This window comes from Nothoprocta perdicaria, unplaced genomic scaffold (assembly GCF_003342845.1).
Source record: "Nothoprocta perdicaria isolate Ctin4 unplaced genomic scaffold, notPer1 scaffold_4, whole genome shotgun sequence".
In the NCBI taxonomy this organism is placed as follows: Eukaryota; Metazoa; Chordata; class Aves; order Tinamiformes; family Tinamidae; genus Nothoprocta; species Nothoprocta perdicaria.
In genome coordinates, this window is record NW_020455643.1 from 1,528,139 (window position 1) to 1,551,440 (window position 23,302).

Sequence of the window (23,302 nt, forward strand, 5' to 3'; positions counted from 1 at the left end):
CTTTGTTGTGCAAAGCAGTCTTAGAAAATCTCATGCTACAGATGTAGTTCTGAAATGCAAGAAACCGGTCTCTGTGGAAACACCTGCAATTACTAATTCTTCATTAAAGAGTTACCAGTTCCTTTGCCTCAGAGCTTGTTTTTTGGGGTGTGTGGGGGTGCGTTACTGGGGGTCCCTTGGCCACGCAAATGCCCCAGACGGCGCTGCAGCGAGAGCAGAGGAGGCGCTGCCCTTTCCGCGAGGAAAACGCGCGTTTAACGTTATTGAAAATAACGCAATCCTGCGGGCCCGGCCTGCGGGGCGGCCCGTGGCATGTCCCGCCCTCCGCATGCGCCGCGGCGGCGGCCGGAAGCGCGGGCAGCGCCGTGACTTTGCGGGGCCGGGGCCATGTTCGCGCTGCTGCTGCTGCGGGCGGCGCGGGGCCGCCGGGGACAGGTAACGGCCGCGCCGCCGCCGCCATTTCGTGAGGGGCGCGTGCCCGGGGGGAGCGCCTGTAATGGAGGCGGCGGGCGGGAAGGCGCCCCGCGGGGGCGGCCGTTGGGAGCAGCCCCTCTGGGCACCCAAAACGGGTGGTTTGTGTTATTTTACCCGCGGGTTGGCAGGTTTGCCCCCGTAACCGGCGTTTTTGCGGCCTCTCCCAGCTCCTCCCCGGCGCCTGCTGCCGCCGCTGCTCCTCGGCGGTGCTCCCCAACGAGAGGATCCGCAACATCGGCATCTCGGCGCACATCGACTCCGGCAAAACCACGCTCACTGAACGCATCCTCTTCTACACCGGCAGGATCGCCCAGATGCACGAGGTCTGTGGGCCTGGCCGCCCTCTCCACACCCCCCTGCTTCCCAGTGCCTCAGACCCAGCCGTCAGGCCCACGTCTGCCCATCTCTGTGGAATGCATCACCACAGATAGATGTTTCTCTTCAAAAGTGGCAGTGTATAAATGTGTTTTGTTTTTTTTTTTCCAGTTTCAGATGTGTTATTTTGTTGCAGCAGAAATTACCAGAGGTTTTCAGTAGCCTTTTACAGGAAGGACCCCCAGAAGGGCAAAAGATGTTAAAAAGATGCAGATGAAACTGCCAAAATTCCAACATGCTCATAATTGAAGATTTTGGAAGTTATTGTGTCTCGCCTGTTTTGGGGTGAAAGATGGTCCTCCCTGTAGAAAGCATCGCTGTTGCTCATGTAAACTCCTTAGTTAGACTCTCTTAAGAGCTGTTTGTTTTTGCTTTCTTCCATAAGGTGAAAGGTAAAGATGGAGTTGGAGCCATCATGGACTCCATGGAACTGGAGCGGCAGCGCGGCATCACCATCCAGTCTGCAGCCACGTATACCATGTGGAAGGACACCAACATCAACATCATCGACACGCCAGGTAGTGCCCACGCTGAACACATCAGGACTATCATATATGTGACGAACACATCAATTCCTTCATATATACAAAAAATATGGATCCATCTTTGTGTCCATTAGTCTCTTGAGTCATGCTGATACAACTCTTTTATAGCAAAAGACCTATTCCATTGGATATTGCATTTTTTTCGGTACCTGTGAGAGTGTAATTCCTTTTTACCATTTGTCATCTATTTTGTTTTTTCCAGGACATGTGGACTTCACGATTGAAGTGGAAAGATCCTTGCGGGTTCTTGATGGTGCCGTTCTGGTGCTCTGTGCTGTTGGAGGAGTACAGTGCCAGACAATAACGGTGAACAGGCAAATGAAGCGCTACAGCGTGCCCTTCGTGACTTTCATCAATAAGCTGGACAGGCTGGGCTCTAGTCCAAACAGAGCAGTGCAGCAGTTGAGGTATCTGTCGCTTTGTTTGTGAAATAGTCCTGAATTCGGCTTAACATTGAGGATATTGGGAAATGTTACCTTCTGGCGTCTGTAGCTGCAGTTTGGAGGGCAGTTGTGAGTTGAGGTTAATCCTGCTCTGCTCTATAAGAAATCTCTGCTTTCCCAAGAAAATGATAGCAAAACAAATCTTAGTGTTAGGCTAGACTTGCAGACTTGGGAGCTTGGTATTTATTTATTATAATAAATTATTAGATGCATTAAAATGCAGCCAGGCATTTGTCTTCTGTATTTGTAGATTGATTCTGGAACTGTCAAAGGAGTGAAAGACTTCAGCTGCAGGAATATAATGGGAATGGGATTTTTTTCAGGGAACATCAGGAGCGTATATGTTTAATGACTGCCTTTCTGCTTTCAGTCATATGTTTAATGACTGCTGATTTTTGTTTGTTCACTTTTCCAGATCCAAGTTAAATCACAATGCGGCTTTTGTTCAGATTCCAATTGGGCTGGAGGGGAACTTTAAAGGAATTATAGATCTTATTGAAGAAAGAGCCATATATTTTGATGGTGCACTTGGGTAAGTGTTGCAACTTGAATATTTCTTATTCTGAAGCTCCTGTTTGTACGGATAATGCTGAAATATAGAAACCTATAGTTGTTCAGAAATGAGGAAAAAACCAAAACGTTATTAGGACAATTATGGATGTTGCTTGTGCTAGGGCATAAACTCCCCAGGTTAGAGAAATAGGAGACCTGCTTCATAACGGGAATCAATATTGCGTGTTTGACATGAGATTACCGGGATGAAGACACGAAGCAGAGGGGTGGCAGTGTGTTGATGGACAAATTATTGCGTGTCTTTGCAAAATCCTGCCGTGAACAGGAAGGAGAAACCCTTCCCTGCTTAAGCATCAAAAATACCAAAGGGGAAGATGCTCGTACGTGATTTTTATTTTTCATACTGTTACATGATTTTTATTTTTCATACTATTATGTGATTCTTTTGCTATCCATGTAAGTGGTGGGTTTTTGGTGTTGTTTTTGATCAGCCTGGTCATACCAATGATCAGTGATTCGAACCTCAATTCATACAGTATTCCTTTAAAGTGGTTATTTTATTTACTGGTTGTAGGCAGACTGTTCGATACGATGAAATCCCAGCTGAATTCAGGGCAGAGGCTGCAGAAAGACGACGGGAGTTGATTGAATGTGTGGCAAACTCAGACGATCAGCTTGGGGAGCTCTTTTTGGAAGAAAAGATTCCTACAGCTGCTGATTTAAAGGTAACTTTATGGTGGTCCTTGTTCTTTTTCCGCTAGAAAATATCTTGAAGATTTTTTTTCAATGCTTGAATCCTCTTGTATGAGCGTCACCTACTACAGGTTGATTCCCAGTTCGTTCTCAGCAGAGGGCCCTTTCTACCCTTGTTTGTTTGAGCAATTCCTTCTGTAAAAGCAACTTGTGCTCTCAGAAAAAATGGAGGGAAATAATTTGACTAAAGTCACTCATTCTCTAGGTAGATTTGCCCTGGAAATTTTGAGCTTTTGTGCTCTTTGGAGAGAAGCAAACATCTCCAAAAGAAATGAAGTGGTTTAATTCTGATTTTTTTTTCCTCTGTTGCTTATCTACACTACAACTTTCTGGGTGGGACTTGCTTCAAGTCATCTTTGTAAGAAATTTTGCCTCTTTTAGTATTTGCATTGATTACATCCTCCTAAGGTGAAGGAAGCAGTACTCTAGAAGCGAATTGGAATCATTTGGGATAGGGAGGCAAATCCAGAAGAAATAAGTCTAGGTCAAAATAACAGTTTTCATGAAAGAAGAATGCTTTTCTTGAAGCTAATACGTGATTTATTTTATGAAATATTTTGAGTATTGCATGGCAAAAGGCATCCCAACATAAAGGGATGCTCGTAGAAGCGGTGAGGAACACAGGTTTCCCTACAGCAGGTGACCACAGGTGGAGAACGTTTTGCTCTTGTCACATTTGGATGTCTCTGTTACTCGAATGCAGAGCCATGTTATAAAAGGGGGTAGGGAGGCCTGGGAAGCTCAGCTGTGGTTGTGCAGCTGTGGTGTGCAAGCTTCAGCTGCTGCTTGCTCCTGATGGGATGAGCTTACACTGTTTAGTGGAGCCTTAAGAGCAGACTGAGGAGTGGTGCATATTTTAGATTGTTTTATGACTTTGAGCTTTGAATTAACAAAGAAAAAAAAAAAAGCCAGAACAAAAATTTATTTTGGCCTTATGGAGTGGATTTCCTGGTGGTTAAGGTCTCTAGTACTGCAAAGGAATCTGTATACACGTAAGTGTATTCCCCTTTCTCCCCTCTGAAATATTAAGGAAATGTAGCTCTTATTTCAGTAATCAGAGGTTTAGTTATTGGCATTTCCAGCAAACAGATATTTTTTTATGAAGCATGAGCTGTTCATGTTTCAAAGCAGCTCTTCTCTACTTGGTAAAGACAAAATATAGTAGCAGTTTTAGAGACCTGTGAGGATCTGTGTTCCACTTGGAAGAGGGAACAATACAGTTGGGAATACACTGTATTTATGTAAGAGGTGAGAGATTCCAGCAGGAAGCTGTTTTTGATGGCTCCTGCTGGGAGGGAAACCTGTTACAAAAATGAATTTGTTTGTTCAGCATGCCTCTGCTTCCCACTTTTGAAAGCCAATTAATTATATTTATAATGGCTGTAGCATTGCAGATGCAGGTTAATTTGTATTAATATGTCCCTGAAGATGGATTTTCTTTCGGTGGCCAGCAGCCAAGTTTCCACTGAAAATATCTTTTCATAGAAGTGATGCTTGGTATCACTCCTGGAGGTCAGAGTCTCAGCATCTGATGTTCATTAAAGATTGACTTCTTAAGCAAACACTTCATTTGCTGCTGTCCAAAATGCTGGAGTCAAGGAACTGATATGCCCTGAGCTGCTCCATGGGGCACTCGGTAACAATCATCTTTATTCAAAAATAAAATTAAGGGTTTTTTTTTTTCCTTGAGATAGTTGTTGATGCGAATCAGCTGGAGCCACACTGCTTCATTTGAAACAACAGGGCAAAATAGAAACCCAGGCATCAGCAGGGCTGCATGTTCTATGCTTAGCACAGTGTGGGAAAGACACAAGGGATAGATGGGCAAAAATGGTGATGCAGGCATGTAATGCAAATATTAATTCTGCAGAGTCATTAAATCAAGACATTCAAGGAAAGAGGTGTTCATTTTTTCTAAGTTTAAGAAATCCTTTTCTAATTTCTTCTTATAAATCAATTTGCTTTCCTGAGGTTTATTCTTTGCTGACAATTTTTGGCTTAGCTCCTCTAAATTACTGTCTCTGAACTATAAAGGTCACTTAGCCTTTTTCTTTAGGTACACTAATAAACTCCCAGGTCAGATGATATGATTAACTACAGGAAACTCATTTGTTCAGCTCACCAAAGGAGACAGGGGCTGCTTTCCTTTAGAGTGAAGGCTTTGCAAGTGTGGGCAAGGAGCATCCTCTGGTGGCAGGGAGAGGTGGGATGAAGTTAGTGATCCTGGGTTCAGTAGCTTGAACTTTTCTGGGATAAGCAATTAGCTCCTGCCCACCTCTCTCAGCCTTTAATGAAGACAGCTGTGACTGCTGTTTTGGGAGCTTTTGGTCTTCAGCTGTGTTTTGCAGTGTTGTGTGATGCTTGGGTGAAGGGCATAGGATGATCTTGTGGTTATTGTGCAGTTAGTTTATCTTACTGAGTTTTCTAGCGTGTCTTGAAAGGTTTCCTAAGGCAGTCAGGTGACTTCAGCAGAACAGTGTGAATAGGTCCCTCTGTAGCAATGTCAAAACATTTCTGATTAAAACTGCTGATTCATTCTGCACGCAAATTCCCCAAGTATCCCTTCTCTACTTTTCTTTTTCAGAAAGGTTTTACAGAGCTTTAAAGATGGCAACGCATCTCACTTTGCCTTCAAATTGAAATGTGTATTGTTTTCTAATATAATAAATTGAAGAAAAAGGAAAATGACAACCTGAAAACACAAATGAAGAATTTTGACTATCGTTATATTTTAACTTACGTGTTTTCATTTCAAAGTTCAATGTAGGATAAAGAAAAGAAAACCCTCAAAATTCTCTGAAAAAACAGATAAACTTTCATGATGTAGGGAGTTCTGCAGGAGAGTCTTGTGGGCAGCTGCTTCACTCCAGGAGTGAAGAAACCAATAGAGATAGAGAGTGGTATCTGTAATACTGTATAGCTGGTACTGCATCAGACTCCTGAAGTTATTGCAGAAGGAGAGTAACACATTGGTATTTTTCTAGCTTGCAATCAGAAGAGCAACACTGAAAAGGTCCTTCACCCCTGTGCTTGTGGGAAGTGCTCTGAAGAACAAGGGAGTGCAACCACTGCTGGATGCTGTCCTAGAATACCTGCCAAATCCCTCGGAAGTTGAGAACTACGCTATTCTTAACAAGGAGTGAGTAAACTTTGGAGTGTATGGAGTGCTTTTGGGATCAGGTTTTGTAGCAGTGTAGCATGTAGCAGGAAATGTTACTACCAAAACATATGATCATTTACATTAAACAGTACAATCACAATTTCTGTGCAACATTCTAAAAACTACAAGAGTTCCTCTCGTTTGGGGGGACATATTTATACCTGCACTTCTAATGCTTGTTGAATGTGAAGTTTGAAAATTTGTTGTCTGATGAGATAATTGAGATAAGTGTAGGAGAACCACATGTAACTTTGTATTATAAAATTCTGTGGAACTGTTGGGGAATATTCCAGGATTGACTTTGTGTTTGGAGGCTGCTGGTGTTTCCCTCATAATATTAACTCCCTATCTAACCCTTTTCCTCAGGGATTCTGAAGACAAAACCAAGTTCCTATTGAACTCTGCTCGAGACAATTCCAAACCTTTTATAGGCCTTGCTTTTAAGCTGGAGGTAAGTTGTTTCTTCTGCTAATACAGCACAAAGAGTAGGGAAGGAGAGCATTTCCTAGAGGAATTGTTGATGTTTGTCAGTCTTACACACAGTGAGGAAGTACAACCTGCTCTCAGGCTGTCACCAGTCCCCAGGATGTGGCTTAATGCAGTGATGGTTGTTACTTCTGGGGGGACTCCAGAATTCTCCTTTTAAAGCTTGCTGTTTAAATGTGTCTGTGCATTGTGGCAGTATTTGGCCACGGTGTATATGGTACAGCTAGGCTAACAGTTTCTATAGAATACAGACCCAGGACATTAAGTGATTGAGTGACTTCAATTATTTTGAATTTCCTACATTCCCAACACCTGACTTCCACTGAGAGACTTAACAAGTTATATTCACTTTATGTTAATATTGAAAGGGAATTAAACCGTATGCAGATGCATTATTTGTGGTGTATCAAGCGTATGAAACATTTCAAATCTGCTAAAATTTCTAATGAATTAGATGTCACAAATACTTCAGGTTTTTCTTAGCTAAGTCCTGAAAGCTTTGAAGGTTTTGTTGGCTTATCTCAAAATGGTATCAGAGAAAAATCTTGTTTTTGCTTGGAGGTGAAAACAATGGAATATAGGAGACAAAGAGGAAAAAGCCTGATGCTTTAACCAAACAGGCTGCTTGCTACCTAGAGGTAGAGGTTTGGATTTTCCTGCAGGAAGTGGCCACCAAATTGCTAGTTACAGTATGTCTTTGTTGTGAAGGTTTAGGACTAGGAAAATTGGTAAAGTAAAAATTAGGAGATGCCAGGTTTCCATCCTGGAATAATGCAAAAGTTAAGATTACATTAAAAAAAGTTTCATTTATGTGTTTACATGTCTCTGTAAATTCAAAGCAAAATCACTGAGTCTGTTAGGGCAGAGCATGCTTAGAATAATGGTGGTCTTGATTGCCAGAAGGATTATACTTGACTGTTAATGATTTTTTATTAATTTTCATTTCAGGCAGGCCGTTTTGGGCAGTTAACTTATGTTCGAGTTTACCAGGGAATGCTGAAGAAAACGGACTATATTTATAACACTAGAACAGGGAAGAGAGTGCGTGTGCAAAGGCTCGTGCGTATGCATTCCGACAACATGGAGGTGAGCGCGAGAGGGAGAATCCGGGCAAACTCCTCACCTTTTCGGTCATTCCTATCTAAAAAGGGAGAAGCTAGTTTCCTATCCCCGAGCAATGTGATTACACGGCCAGTTTTTGATATTGATGTTAATTCATGTTTGTCTTTAGCCTTTAGTTGAGCTCCGTGATAATACGCAGAAGGCAGTTTCAGTTTATTTTCACTTGAGTGAAGAGTCTTTGCTTAAGGAACATTATAAAATGACTTTGAAGTGGCAGTCTAAAAACACTAGTTGTGGTATTATCCCTGCATATTCCTGACTTGTAGGAGAAAGGAAATAGTACTGGCAAAATATACAACAAGATTTTCTTCCATGTGTTTTTGAATACAATTCTTTAATGAATAAATGTTTCTTAAAGTGCTGCAGGAATTACTCTACTTAAAATTCCTTAACCCTGTAGCTGGGGCAGGACTGCCTGTATGTTGCTTGCTTCACATCATAGTGTCTAGGCTCTCTTTTTTGTGTATTTATTTTGAGGAAATAGAAAGTTTACAGTACACTTTATCAAAGCTGTAATTTTCAAAGGAGTTGAACGTTGGGCTTTTAAGCACTTTTTAAGCTTTTATGTCTTTGCTATATCTTTGTAACTTGCTAATGTCTTTCACTGATACATGATTATTGAACTTTTTCTTCTTAAGGATGTAAATGAAGCTTATGCAGGAGACATATGTGCACTGTTTGGAATTGATTGTGCTAGCGGGGACACGTTCACTGATAAAACTAGCACTGACATTTCCATGGTAAGTGCACTGCTCCTTCCCGCGTTGGAGTTTCCAGGATTCTCTTTTTAAATGGTTTTAATCTTTGGTCAGTTTAAGTAGTTTTTTGATGTATATACAATTGCAAATAGTTATTGTAGTTGTTTGTTATACTTCAAAGAGCCTGGACATATAGATGTATGTGTATCCAAGAGATAGGTGCTCTTTTACTGCGCTTGGTATCAAATACGTTACTCCAGTTCTAGAAAACTTGTGAAACAAACATTTCTGGGATGCCAGGGCCATTACCACCTCCTTTTCTGTAAGTGTGGAGCTGAATACTGAGAGGATGCAGATATATCTGTTGTTTTTATATGTTCCTCTGTGAAATCAGACGTTAGAATATGGAAGCAATGTCTAACGTGAGATCCCAGCAGAGATCAACTTGCATCCAGGAAACAATTACTGAGGAGAATTACAGTTTTGTTACAGTTTAGTAGTAGACACAAGCAGTGTAACCATGCAAGTGATTGTGCCAGTTTGGAACCCAGGGTTCTTGTGGTCAAACTTTACTGGAGAAATCATACCAGCGGATGTAGTGCAACCTGATTCTATGATCTTTCTTTATAACCCTTACAGGAATCAATTCATGTCCCTGATCCTGTTGTTTCAGTGGCCATCAAGCCTTCCAACAAGGTAGGAGCCTCTTAATTAAATTCTTTTCTGAGTTGCCTTTTTCTGATGTTTTTAACACTTCAAGCAAGTTAGCAGGCATATAGGCTGCTGATACAGGATAAACTGAGCAGCGTTTTAAAATATTCTGTCCAAACTAGTTAAGAGCATATCATCCAGGTAACACATTGATATGCTAGATAGTAACAGCTAACCACAGGGAAGCTCCGTGTCTTTGATTTAAGTAAGTATGGTCTTGAAATAGTTATTTCAAACTGAAAGATATTTACTTCTATCTTCCATAAGAAAAGTAGAGATAAGCTAGACGCAAGGGACTTTGTTATTTCATCAAGCTTACAGTCAGCCTGGCAAACTTCATCAGCGTCCAGGAGCTGGAAGAATAAATGCAATTATAAATCTCTGGCTGTGCTTCAGAAATAGCCTCATGAGGGTAGAAGTGCTAAGCAGTTGGCAAGTAAACTTGAGGCCTTTTTTGTTATGTGACTTTCAGATACAGAATTAATCTTTTTTTTCTCCCTTGCATGTGTAATTGTTTTTAGAATGACTTTGATAAATTTTCGAAAGGCCTGAACCGCTTTACAAGAGAAGATCCCACCTTTAGAGTCCATTTTGATGATGAGAGCAAAGAGACCATTGTTTCTGGAATGGGAGAACTGCACCTGGAAATCTATGCTCAGGTAATTTGGAAAGCTAATTCCACGGACTGTGCTCTTGAATAGTTTCCCAAACCAGAGTTCTCCTTCCTTTCTGCCTGAGAGTTGCATTGCTCTGTCTAAATCTGTTTGCGGATGGGCTGATTGAAGCCAGACTGAAGGCCTGGTTTTGTAGTTGGGCCCCTAAGCTCACATCAAGCTTTCTGGCTTGTTTGGAGATACAACTCCACTTGATTTAATAGTAAATCAGAGTTTTCATATGGCAGCTATTTTGAGGTCTTTCTGCCAGAGGGCACTGTGACATTAATGTGTTCACATTAATACTAGCCGCTTGGGGAAGTGTTGAGCTTCTTAGGCAGCTCTTGAAGATTCTCTCTCCCTAGTGGTTCTCTGAAGACTTATAATCTATTTAAATGAACCTTCAGTCTGAAATGGTTTTACTTTTTACTTTTTGATAAAAAAAACAATAGTGCCAGTTCAGTTTGGTATAAAAAAGTTGTATTAGGCATTTTATTTTGCTTTAGCGAGTTTTGCTTGTAGTGAATTTTAATATTCACCTTTTTTTGTAGGAGATAATTCCTATAGGAGAGAAAAGTACAATATTTCTGTACTTTTATATGTATGTAATTTCGTAAGCTGTGATGTAGTAGGAATAGTTACTTAAAATGATCTGTTTATTTCTTTCAAGATAACATCTGATTTTACAGGCTCACATAGATGTATCTGTTGTGTTCACAGAACGAAGAAAAGACTTTTTTTTTCTTTGAGAACTTGAAAACTTGAATGCAGTAGTTATGTTATTGCCTTGGCCTATATCTAAAGCTATTGCCCTAAACAAGGATGACAATAGAATGTCGGTGAATAATTTATAACACCTATTTTTCAAAAATAAAACCCAAACCAAAAGAACATGTTAACTGTGACCAAAGTTTCTCGATTTAAAATTATTGGTGATAAAAAGCACTGCCAGTGCATAGGGACTGTTCTGATTTTCTTTTTTTTTTTTTGGTTCTGCAGCGAATGGAAAGAGAATATGGTTGTCCTTGCACTGTGGGAAAGCCAAAAGTCGCCTTTAGAGAGAACATCTCTGCACCTGTGGAGTAAGTATTCTGCTACCAATTTTCTATTAATTTTGACACCACATTTGATTATGCAGAATATAACATGACGTTTGGGTTACTAGATCAAAGCAAAAGTCACAGGAAAAGTTTTACTGAGCAAGGTGTTACTTGTACTTGGATTTTGTGGTCCCTATCTACTTATCTGGCCTCCTTCGAACACCTGTAGCATTTCAGCTTCTTCCACCGTCGTGCGCGGCGCTCCATTAGCGCTCTGCCCGTTTTGGCTGACGGCTGTTCTGTGTTACTTTAACTCCATGCTGTGGGTGCCAGAGAACTGTCATTTGCCAATCTCCTGTAGGTAGAAAGCAAAGGGTGTGCTGGAGAAAGCAAGGAGGTATTTTCTTTGGACAGCACTGAACTAGGATTGACTGCTGTAATTTAGCCACACTTGGGCTGATTTTTGACTAGCTTGATCAAGCGCTAATAGAAGTGCAGGATAAGCAGCACAGCAGTCTGTCTTGTTGAGCTCTCAGTATTTGAGTTTGTTTTTCTTCACAGAAAATTCTGAGGAGCTAAAGCATTACAGATGCTGTAACTTCACTGGAGTGGAGTAGGGTAGGAAACAGGGAAGGTAGGAATGGGAGTGAAATCTCTCATTCCGTGGTTACTTATTACAGGGTGTCACACTGTCAGGAGTTTCTGGTCTAAAATCTGGTCCTCCAGTGCTGTCCCTCTAGTAGAGAGATACTCTGCAGCTGGAATACAGTTAAACAGCCAAAATGTGGCAGGTTTTTTCCCCTGTGCCAGTTTGGTGATAGTACCACCCAAGAGAGGTCATGTTAATGGCCATATATTGAACCTCCGCTAGAGGTTCTCTGCTAGAACCTCTTGCTAGCCCGCAAGAAGGGCTGAGGTCAGTTGAAAACTGCAGCCTCCTGACACCAGCTAGAGACTTGCGTCCTGCCTGCGTGGAGCAGAAGCAGGGAACACTGAGGCAGTGGGTGCTCTGCCCTAACTGCACCCAGTTTGCCACCCACCTCCAGGCTCAGACCTGTGGACACCTCACCGTCCCCATGTCCGAGTTCGGGGTTACGTGATTGGCAGTCTTGAAACCAAGAAAAAGAAAAAATATTTTTTGATTTTAGAAATAAGACTTTACCTGGGACACGAATTCATGAAGGAGAACCATGTAGTCAAACTCAAGGTAATCATCACTCCTTTTCTGGAAGGACAAGGGCTAAACTGAAAAGGTTGAATTGGGGCTTTTCCCCCTCCCTGCCCTCCTTTCAGAATAGTGAATCAATTCTCTGTTATAATAAAAAAGTCTCTGATAGATTAAATTGGCATCTTATATTCAAGGATAAAGCAGATGTCACTGTAGCAAAACAAGAAGATACTATTTTGCATTACCATGAACTCCAAAATTGCATTTGAGATGTTGGATATAAAATTTGAAACCATGCTAATCCCTGCCTTCAAGTTAGATGTTTTCCAACTCTAGGAACTTACTTTACAGGGAACATGTAGTTATATAATGCTATAGTTCTTTAGTTTAGCTTAAATAATCCTAAATAAAATTGGCAATAGGATAAGACTTGTAACGCACTCCAGGGTCTTTACAGTGGCTAATAAGTTATTAGTGGCAGTGTGAGCATCATACTCTTTATGAATCTATTCTCCAGACAATAGAAAAGGTAAAATAAGTCCACTAGTTAGATTAATAAAGTGATCTAGTTTAATAGTATTGCTTTCTTTATACTTAAATTCATCTAGAGGGTTTTAAATCTTACCTGTGCATAGCCCTACAGTATCCATGATCTGTTTCAGATACCAAAGGGAGCAAAACGTTAACAAATCTTGCTCCTAGAATGAGTTTCTGCATTTTCCTCAAACCCAGAACTTTGTAAAAGTTCATGGGCTCTTTTGAGTGGCGAAACATTTGGACATGAAAATTTATTCTGAAGACCTCTGATATACTGAATTTTCTCCATATGAAGTCCTGTTTTGCTGCTCTAGACTACATAGTAAGTTTCCTTGAATTTGAAATTAACTCTGTTTAGAAGTTATTCTCACACTGTGTTTATTTCCAAGTAGAAGAGATAATTCATAGAATTATTTTTATGTATAAGAAAGCCCTATAGAAGCTTTCCTGGAAGCAAGTTTCTTGATCAGTAAAGCCTATTCCAGGTAAAAGTCTGCAGAGCCTACTGATTGGCAGCTAATGACAAATCCAGGTCTGTTCAGTATAAACACAGCACTTGTAATCACTCAGAAATGAAAATTATTCTGTCTTGAGGTATTTTGCTCCTTTTCTTTGTGACACATTTTCCTGAATATTCTTTTCCTACCATAAACTTTAATCAATCATTACTATGCTAATATAAGGCTAGGAACATAGGAACATTGCTGTAATTGAGAGAGCTTTTCAGAGAGCTTTTTCATGTTAGACAGTTATCTTTGAAGTAGTGTACTAGGAATTATTAACTGGCTCATTAAAAGAAAAAGTAGGGAGAATGTTTCTTCTGAAAGGTATGAATGAATGAATGAGTGGGTCAGCTGATATATGGAATAAATGGTTCAGCTCAAAATAAGTTTATGCTTAAAATATTTCCTCCTTTGATTCACCCCCCCCCGAAAAAAAAAAAAAAGTAAAAATAAGTTTGGAAGAGCAAAGTAAAAAAGCTACTATTAAGAGTGTGAAAAGTCAGTACTTTCTTGATTAGCATTTTGAGATGAACTAGCAGACCAAAGCAGCATAGACTTTGTTTTATTGAAGTGGAGATGCAGCCTGTTGGTACCTGTCTAGGCTTAGGGATTGCAGAGGTGTCAAGCAGGATTAGTGTGACTGTCATCTGCTTTAAGATAGATACCAAGAGGGAGCATGACTGATCATGGTGTAGATAAAAAGAGAAAAGGGAATATTCCAATATCTATTTTGTGGATTCAAGAATACTGTCAGATGGCTTACAGGAAAGGCAGGAGAGTAATACAAGATTCTAATCAAAGTGATAACCTCCAGGTGGAAGAGTCAATTTTGCAACTCAACAAGCATAAATACTATTGTTGCCAAGGATATTTATCATCTATAAGCAAAATTTTTGAAGATAAGAAAGTATCTAAATAAACATTCAAATCATAAATGAAAGCAGGACTTGTTGGAGTGAATGGCTTGGAAGGGAGTAAAAAGCAAAAACAGGCTTAAAAATGAACCAGAAATCAAGATGCAGTTGAGGTTTCATGTTCAAGAACTTAACCACACCTGTAGTGTAGGGTCTGTCCTCCAAGTTATTTTTTGTGTGGGTCCTTGCTGGTAACTTACCACTTGCCTCACATGTTTAATCTGGGCGAGGTGGTACCGAGTGTCCTCGGTGGAGTTCTGCCACACCACGTACCCGGCAGCGGCCTGAGCTAACGCTCTGATGGGCTCCATTTCTGGGGGCACGTTGCCATGGCTGTCTGGCAGGGAAGACAAATAACACTCATTAAGCAAGAGTCACAGAGTGGCAGTCATTAACAGGACACCCTAATGAGTAGGGTTGGTTAAACGCTATGAGCTTTGACGTGTGGTCCTGTGTCACAGACCTCCACTCCAGCCCTGGCATAGCTGCTGCGTGACCCCGCTGTCCATTCCCCTCCCACTTCCCACTGTCTCTCTATATAATGGGCTGTATCTTCGAAGAAAAGGTTTTTCTGAGGTAAGAACAGACTCAAGTACTGCAGCCAGGGCACCCGATGTGCTGTGCCAAGCACTGCCACGTGAGAGCTGCGTTGCTAAAGCAGAGGTAATAGGGGGTGAACAGGAAACAATGCCAGGCACCTCTTAACTCAGTTCTTAATTTTGGAGTTAATGAATGAATTTGTTAATGCTGTGATTGGCAAAGCATCCTGAATAAGAGAAAAGAAAGACTCATGCATTCAGAGCAGGACTAATAGCCTGTTCCCTCCCGCTGGCATAGCATGGACCACCAGCTCTTCAGCTCAGCTCTGCTTTGGTCAGAGGACACTGTTGGGATAAGTCCTCTCCCTAGCTCCCTTCTGGGTACCTGGTATGTCCTGTGCCACAAGCTCTTCCTTCAGGCTCCTGATTTGGTTGTAGAACATGTTATCTTGTTCATCAGTGCTCTTAAGTTCTCCGTCGATTTCAAAGTGAACATCTGGAGCAACATTTGTATTGCCCAGGTGATAAAGAACCTCAGCAGTGCAATTAACAATGTTGTCCTGTTACAGAGTTAATCATGAGTAATATGATTAAATACATGTACAATATTTTTAAATTGCACTTGTAAGTTATCTAGTTGGTATTTTGTCTGAGTCTGACCCATGAGAATTGAGATTACTTAAAACAAGATCAAATTCCTAGCATCCATGTGAACGTATTTTAAAGGTGATTTTCTTTGATGTAAAAGGCGATGGCCAGTAGGGTGTACAATGGTGACTGTGTTTCGCAGTTAGAGAAATGGATTAAAATAGCTGTCTGGAAATTGAGCATTATGCCAAAATGTCCATGTCATCCTTCAGTTATCTTCATGTGTCATGGTGGTAGGAACCAGCCATTATTCAGGGCTTTTGTGGTATAGCAAATGATAGTTTCCTTTTGGGGAAGATTCAGCTTTTCTTTTTTCCTTAGTTTGAAACACAGTACAAATGTATTAAGTGTGTGTGCTGGCCTCAGTGAGCAGCAGCAGCACAAAGCGTTGGTTCACAAGTGCTAGTTCCTGCCCATAGAATTTATTAATTAAATGAATCGGAACTCACTTTGTCCAGGATGTCTTCTAACACCAATTTCAGATGATATTTACGTCCAACGTTGTCAATGTCCTAAATGTGAAAACATTAAGAATATGCATTTTGTAATCCCAAACTGATGAGCATTGTGGAGAAGCTCGTAATGATTCTTGTGAAATGCCTTGCAGCAGTGTCACTGTAACCCCATGTAGAGCAGGACTATTATTTCCTCCTACCATGTTTAGATTTGCACATTTAATATGTGCTAGAGGTGACATCTGATGAGGTATTTCCAAATCCATTTCCAGACCTTACTGCTCGACTCCCCTGTTAGAGTTCACAATATGCTCCTCTCCCTTAGCTTTTGCTTGATTAAATACTGAGCCGAGAGAGGCTTCATGAGGTTCCTTTTATTAAATACACCTTGCATTATGTCACACACTGACGTATGTTTTATTCTCCCTGTGCTGACACGTCCAGTGATGCAGCTTCTATATTGAGTAAAAAGTACTGAAAAGGTGCCCAGTCTCTGCAGGCCAGGGCCTGTTAGGGCTGCTTTTCACCCAGCAAAGATACCCAGCAGGAGAGCCCGTGCTGAAGGGTGTGGAGGTGCAGAGGTAGCTCTTATCTCTGCTTGCTGAATCTGCAGAGAAGCCTCATTTGAGTATTTTTAGGATGCAGCATTGGCCATTTTAAAAGGCCTTCTCCTCATCCTTGCCTGCCCCTTATCCTGTCCGTGAAAGATAAGCTAAGCTGCCGTTGGCAATTCCTAAAGCAAATAACCAGATAATAACCCGCTCTTTTGCTGTGCCGTGTTGCTGCAGTCTTTTGTGGTAGAGAACAACAGCAGGGTTTTATCACCCAACTACAAAGTGCAGCAGGAGCAGAGCAGTCACCGGGGGGCACCTGCTAACTATGAGCCGGCCGCTCCACACGGCGGAGAGCCAAGGTGCCGCCACCGTGCAGGGCTGCCCGCTCACCCCGGCCATCCCGGGCAGGTGAGATCCCGGGCGAGGGCAGGAGAGGAGAATGCCCAGGGATGCAGGTGGGGTCTGGCAGCCCCGGAGCTCACCTGGGCGCTGGCGGCGGTGAGGGCGCGCAGTGCGAGCGCGCGGCCCGGCCCGCCACGGCTGTAGCTGAGGCAGGCGGCGGCCAGCGTGGCCGCCCGGCCCTGCGGAGCCTCCATGCGGCTCCCGGCGCGGCAGCAGGAAGCGGCCACGGGGAGGGACGGCGGCCGCCCCGCGGCCTCCACACGTGGCAGGGCGGGAGCCGCGCGGGAGGCCTCCTCCTTCCGCCTCCACCACCATAAACCTGTATTTATCTGTGTATATAACCCACCTGTACACACTGGTTCATAGTCCCAAGGTTTCCCCCTCCCGTTCAGTTTGCCCAGTGAAAGCGATTCCGCCAGGATCCCTAGTAGGAGAAAATTGCTGGCGTGTGCAGAGGTGAAAAATCCCGCTCTTGCGTCAGATAGCAGAAAGGTCTAAAGGTGACCGGGCAGTGTCACTTGCTGCATACAGAGGAGACTTCAGATTTCTTCTTTTTTTCTTGATTTGTCTTTCTTGCTGTTCAGAGCTTTTTTTTTTCCCCTCTTTTTTGTTTTTGTTTTGATTTTCTTTTTACTTTTTACTTCTTTCTGTTACTTTTGTTGTTGATATTCTTGAGATCACATCATCACAATCTATTAGTTCCCAGCTCACAAGATAAAGAAACTTCTTCCTTCTCTTAAGGAAGTGCTGATATCGGAGGAATGAGGAAGAACTAGAACTCCCCCTACAACAAGTTAATAAAATATTCTCGACTGTTCTTTCAATCACTTTTAGGGCATTTAGCCCTTTTTAGTTAAGCATAACCAAACTGCAGTATGAGAAATTCAGCCTTATGAAACTGTGGTGAAAGCCTCATTTGTGTAACGTGGTGCTCTGAGTTTGCTTCTTTGTTCCTAGGTTTGAATTTACGCACAAGAAACAGAGCGGTGGGGCAGGCCAATATGGCAAAGTCATCGGGGTGCTTGAGCCTCTGGATCCAGAGGACTACACAAAGCTGGAATTCGAGGACAGAACCATTGGCACAAATATCCCCAAACAGTTTGTGCCTGCTGTTGAGAAGGTACGAAGCATTTTGTGATTGTGTGTGCTGTTTGTCTTACCCCAGGCAAAGAGGCTTTTCCCATTACTTCAGTAGAAACAGAATCAACTCTGTGTGCTTTTGCTTAATATCTTACATTCCTAGGTTTTCCACTTAATTTAGAAGTGACTGTTTGTTTTCTTTGCTGTGCTTAGCTCTATTTCCATAGCAATGCCCCTGTGCAAAAGGTAGGCTTTCCTTCTTTACAGTAAAACAAACCTCCTCCTTTGAATCTGCTTTTTAATTCCTCTCTTCTGCTTTTGATTGTGGTCACTTTATCGTAATCTCTAATTCTGAAATATGTTACATAATTTTTGTTATTTTTCAGAGGCCACTTATGTAAGAAATTGCAGTTAAAAGAGGCTTCTTGAATAAATTACCCAATATTCTTTCTTTTTTTCCTCCTTTGGAGGCAGCTTCTATGTATGCTTCTCTTCATGTAACTATTTAGTTTATCACATACGACTTTAAATAATGCCTTTTTATCACCATCTTAGCACCATCTTAGGATTCCTGTAATAAATAAACTAAAAGAATTCTGTTGTTCTTCTGTGATGCAACACAATGATTTTTGCCAAACACATGCAATCTTAAAAGAATTTTGTTCCTCGGTCAAGTGGTTAATGTAATTGCTGTCCACATGGAACCTTTTTCAGTTATTGTTCACAGGCTTTATTTAACAAAAAATCCTGAACACATTTCTTCTCTTCTGATTTCTCATCTGATTTCCATTTCTAAGGTGATATCAAATTGAAGAACAGTACAAAGTTTTAAATTGCTAGGGAATGGAAAACATTTTCCTCACTATGTTGTATCTGTTGTTATTTTATCAAACAAGAACATTCATGGTCCAAATGTGTGATGTTTGTTAAAAATTGTGAAATACAGCTATATTTCTATATAGTTGCTGTTAAAGCTGCTGTTTTTCTTTTTTGTTTGTTTTTTCAAGTTTCATTTCATTTTGAAGCTGCTAACTTTGAGATATTATTTGACAGGGATTCCGAGATGCCTGTGAAAAAGGTCCAGTGTCGGGGTACAGGATATCTGGAGTCCGGTTTGTCCTGGAAGATGGTGCCCATCACATGGTGGATTCTAATGAAATCTCCTTCATCAGAGCAGGAGAAGGAGCTCTAAAGCAAGGTATAAGACTAGTGGCTTGAATATGCCGTGCTGTTGGAGCCAGATTAAACTACCTCATCTTCTAGTGTTCACTTGCTGCCTGGTGTACCTGTATGCTTACATTCAAAATTTATTGGCCAGTTAAATAGCACAGAATAAATGCAAAAATATAGAGAATTTTTGAGGAAGGCAACCTAATTCTTGTGCTGCATGAAGGAAAAGGCACCCTTTTCTTCTTAGATGACAGTAAAGAAACATAAATAGCTTAATCTGTATAGAAGTAAGAAAATAACATTCTGTTAAACTGTGTGTTTGCTGGCATTATGGTCTCTGAAATGGAAGGTAGGGGAGGCAGAACAGTTGTTACCTTTTGCTTGCCAACGTTCAGCATTTGCCACAAAGACACTTTGTTGCTGTACATAATTTTGAGTGACTCCAGCTTGTCTCGCTGCATGTGAATTTAGCTAGAAGTTAATTTATACAGTCTTGCAAAACACAACTTCCATGAGTAACACATTACCATTCAGCGTTAGGGTCATTGGTCTAATAGGGAACATGTTGCCTTAGCTGTCGCTTCTGGCCTTAACTGCTGCAGGCCATGACAGCACTTCTCTTGCAAGGCCAAATTAAAGATAATGTGTATATACTAGGTAAGCATAAGAATTACAAATTTTTAAATTAATCTTTTGGGTTTTTTTTCCTTCCAGCTATGGAAAATGCTTCTGTGCGTATTCTTGAACCCGTTATGGCAGTGGAGGTGATGGCACCCACTGAGTTTCAGGGAGCGGTAATAGCCGGCATTAACCGCCGCCACGGAGTGATCACAGGACAAGATGGCACCGAGGATTACTTCACTCTCTATGCTGAGGTGTGTGCTGTTATCTGATTTTTTCCCTTTAGTGTTTATTTCCATTGCTGTTTTCCTTAGTAACACATGTAAACTTATAGCCGAGTTGCTGAGGAACTGTGCATAACATTAATTTTCAGCTCAGCAGTGCAATATAAACATAATATTACAATGCACTATATGCATACAGTGTGTACACAGTGCATACAGTGCAATTTAAGCCTGTTATGAATCTGCCTGACCTATAACATTACAGTGGCAGAGAAAGGAAGAGAATTGAGGTTTCCTGCAGTTTGGCATCCTGCTCTGTTCACTGCATCCACTCCCCCACCTGCACTTCAGTTCCTTACTAGGACCCCTTTAATGAACCAGATCTAGCAGCTGATCTGCTTCCTAGTGAGACAAGCTGTGCAGCAATACAGACACATCAAGTTAAGGGGAGAAATCATTAGTCAGCTGTCTTTCTTCAGCTGTTAAAAGGAGACATTAATAATTAGGACTGCACGCATTGATTGTCTTCCAAGCCTTTTGTGTCCCTTCTAAAATGAGTTCGTGTTCACTTTAGGTCATAGGAAGTGTATTTTAACAATGGATGTGGGATAAATCATCTCGGCAAAGGCTGGCTAGTGACAAAACGTGCTGTGTCATTCCTGTTTTCAAAAGCACTGTGTGTTTTAAAGTTACGGTCTTGTTTCATATGTGTGGTTTTAGGTGCCACTGAATGATATGTTTGGATACGCCACCGAGCTGAGGTCTTGTACTGAGGTAAGTTCTTTCAGTATTTTTTTACTATGCTTATATCTGTATATAAAGTGTGTTAATTTGTGTTGTGTTATACACAGCATGAGTAGCCTTAAAGGGATTAAAATAAAAATGCAAAATAAGAAAAGATGAATAGAGTTGTTACTGTTGCTTTAACTGTGTCTTAAATATCTAGTATTTGCTATGTCATTTCAGACTAAAGATTTCTTTTAAACTTTGGGGCAGGAAGGAGATAAGTCTGAACTTAATTCAAAATGGTAAATATTGATAAAGATATTGAATTCATAGGTTGCAGAAGTTCTGTCATACTCCCAACCTTCAATTTCAAATTCCTGCAAGCCAAGAGATTTTTGAAGGAAGTGCTTGCCTTAATTAGGTGTCCTTTTTAGCAATGTACATTTCTGTGGCTAAACATTGAATTTCTGGATGCATTTGAACCGGGTGAGACATTTTCTTAGTGTTATACTAGTAATTTGCTATTTCCCATCTCTTGTGATATAGAAATGTTATATTTGATGAGCATTTGAATGGATTGTTGCTAATATCATAATCATTCTCTGAATTTTAAGCAAAATACCCACAGGCAATTTTATAATGCCCTGTCAAAGAAACAATGTTCAGATACAGTTTGTTATTTTGGATCTCATAACTACGTGCCTCAACATACAGTGTTGTGTACTTTGTAAAATGTTGTTTACTTCACAGACCATGGTGTGGGCAAGTGCAAAATAGCTCCTTGTTTAACATCCTAACTTTGATATATTTTTTTCCAACTCTTCAGGGAAAAGGTGAATATACCATGGAATACTGTAAATACCACCCATGTTTGCCCAGTACCCAGGAAGAAATAATAAATAAACACCTTGAGGCCACGGGGCGACTTCCCGCGAAAAAGGGCAAAGCCAAGAGCTGACTTCCTTCTTCTGGAGCACATGGAACAGTTTATTGCAATTTTCTGTGAGAACTCAGTTGCTCAAGTGATAGAAGAGACTGAGGGTGGATGGATAAATACAGACTGCAGTGGGACTTCATTACATCCTAGTGCCCTTCTTTTACGGTATTCTCAGAAGTCACCAGGAGATTACAGCTGAATTGTTCACTTGTAGATGCCACTCATTAACAAAATACATAAATATGATAACATTGACAATAATTTGTCTTGAACTTTGTCTCGACGGTTTGTATTAAAATAGTTTTATTTTTTTACTTGATAAAATATTGTTGTGCAACTAGGCTAGTCACTGTTTCTCTACTTTTGAAAAACTAAAAATCCTAACATTTAGGAGGCTAGATGTTAGCTGCCAATATGGTGAATATTTTTCATTTAAGTGTTCCAAAAAGATCCTTTGGTGTTGCAGTTCACTGCAGCATACAGTCTAGGAAAAAAATATGCTAATATTTTCTTCTCATGTCATAGAGAAAAGATAGCACTTTTCTCATCTCATAGAGGAAAGATAGTACTTTTTAATGTTACTACTAAAAGATCCACTGTGCATTTTCCTTGTGTGCCCTTTCTTCTTGACTTTCTCTGCTTGCAGCATTTTTGCAGACTTCCAGTAAACAGGGAATGAAGTTCCAGTTCAAAACCAACTGCATTCCTGGCACAGGATTGTGCTTGATGTTTACCAGACACAGAACTATAATGGCTGGGCTTTTTTTTTGGCTCAGTCCTCACAGAAAGGCAGTGAAAATTACACATTTTAAGCTTAAAGTAAGTACAGTGTCAGAGATTTGTCAGGGGCATGTAGATACTAACTAAACACGGGCATATGTTTGTGTATGAATACGATGTTGCTTGGGGCCAAATCCTTCTTGTTTCCCTTACATCTGTAGCATTATTTTGTGAAAAAAAAATGCATCTGGAACTAATTTTAAGGAAAACCCTACAGGTTCTCTGTCGTTTAGGGATTTTCTTAAGCAAACAAACATTCCTCTACCTTTGCCAAAATTCGGAGAAGACTTATAAAAGCAGTATGAATGCAATTACAAAGAAAAAAAATAGAGCAGTTATTTTGGTTGTATTTTTGGCTTTTATGTTTTGCTTATTAGAGGTCAGTCATGATGTGAAGCCTTGGCTCTGGTTCTGCCAGATGTGTGTTGCTGCTGCTTGAATCTAACGGAGACAATGAGACCGCGCTCGGGGCAGTGCAGCGCAGGGGCGGCTGCACCACAGTGGGGTCTGCTCTACGTAATGACCAGAGCTCTCTTCTCTCGTGGGTATAAAATAATGTTTACCTTTATTAACAATTTAACAATGGCAACTGAATTTTGCCTCAGTAAAAACTGCATAGATAATTTCAGGTTTTGTTCTACTGACTGAAATCTTGGCCCTAAAGACTTTGATGGAAACTTGGCCATTCAATTCCAACCAACTGGGACTTTTCCAGAAGTTAGGATTGTGCAGTTTCTTAAATGAGATAGAACTTGTGCTGCTTACTCGAGGTCAAAGTTGCACTGGTTTGTCAAGCTGGAAACAAACGATTCTCTGTTCTGGGTTTGGAAAGCAGTAGCAAAAACCTTACTTTGTTAGCAAGAAAACTAACCTTGTAGTTAAATATATTGCTGAAATAGAGCCCCCAAGGTACAAAATCTCTGTACTACTTTCTTGTTTAAAATCTTTAAAATTTGTCATTATTAGTTTCCTATTGAAGTTGTCATTAAAAGCTCTGATTACATGTTTTGCCAGTAGAAAAGTAAACACAATGTATGAAATGCTCTTTTACTGAATTTATTTTAACATGTT

At 40.9% G+C, this 23,302-nt stretch overlaps 2 protein-coding genes across 2 annotated transcripts; one reads left to right on the top strand and one right to left on the bottom strand.

The window, feature by feature from the left end:
- Positions 1 to 387: 387 nt before the first annotated feature.
- On the top strand, positions 388 to 23,053 carry GFM1 (G elongation factor mitochondrial 1). Its single transcript, XM_026045217.1, has 18 exons — positions 388 to 435; positions 642 to 797; positions 1,235 to 1,367; positions 1,597 to 1,801; positions 2,253 to 2,369; positions 2,925 to 3,075; positions 6,088 to 6,242; positions 6,630 to 6,714; positions 7,698 to 7,835; positions 8,510 to 8,611; positions 9,209 to 9,265; positions 9,802 to 9,939; positions 10,933 to 11,015; positions 17,651 to 17,813; positions 18,827 to 18,971; positions 19,658 to 19,818; positions 20,509 to 20,562; positions 21,341 to 23,053. Exons 1-18 carry the CDS (start codon positions 388 to 390, stop codon positions 21,470 to 21,472), a joined length of 2,223 nt encoding a protein of 740 aa, XP_025901002.1. The 3' UTR covers positions 21,473 to 23,053.
- Positions 11,240 to 16,887, bottom strand: LXN (latexin). Its single transcript, XM_026045142.1, has 6 exons — positions 16,774 to 16,887; positions 15,732 to 15,794; positions 15,020 to 15,194; positions 14,296 to 14,432; positions 12,136 to 12,198; positions 11,240 to 11,377 (listed from the first exon to the last, which is right to left on the bottom strand). The coding sequence occupies exons 1-6, from the start codon at positions 16,885 to 16,887 to the stop codon at positions 11,240 to 11,242; spliced, it is 690 nt and encodes a 229-aa protein (XP_025900927.1).
- Positions 23,054 to 23,302: the final 249 nt, after the last annotated feature.

Excerpts from the sequence above, each read along its gene's own strand:
- LXN (XM_026045142.1), bottom strand. The coding sequence starts at position 16,887 with ATGGAGGCTCCGCAGGGCCGGGCGGCCACGCTGGCCGCCGCCTGCCTC. Across the intron at positions 15,195-15,731 it reads TAGAAGACATCCTGGACAAA|GACAACATTGTTAATTGCAC; the intron begins GTGAGTTCCGAT and ends ACTCTGTAACAG. Across the intron at positions 14,433-15,019 it reads TGTGGCACAGGACATACCAG|ACAGCCATGGCAACGTGCCC; the intron begins GTACCCAGAAGG and ends CTTCCCTGCCAG.
- GFM1 (XM_026045217.1), top strand. The coding sequence starts at position 388 with ATGTTCGCGCTGCTGCTGCTGCGGGCGGCGCGGGGCCGCCGGGGACAG. Across the intron at positions 1,368-1,596 it reads CAACATCATCGACACGCCAG|GACATGTGGACTTCACGATT; the intron begins GTAGTGCCCACG and ends TGTTTTTTCCAG. Across the intron at positions 6,715-7,697 it reads GCCTTGCTTTTAAGCTGGAG|GCAGGCCGTTTTGGGCAGTT; the intron begins GTAAGTTGTTTC and ends TTTTCATTTCAG.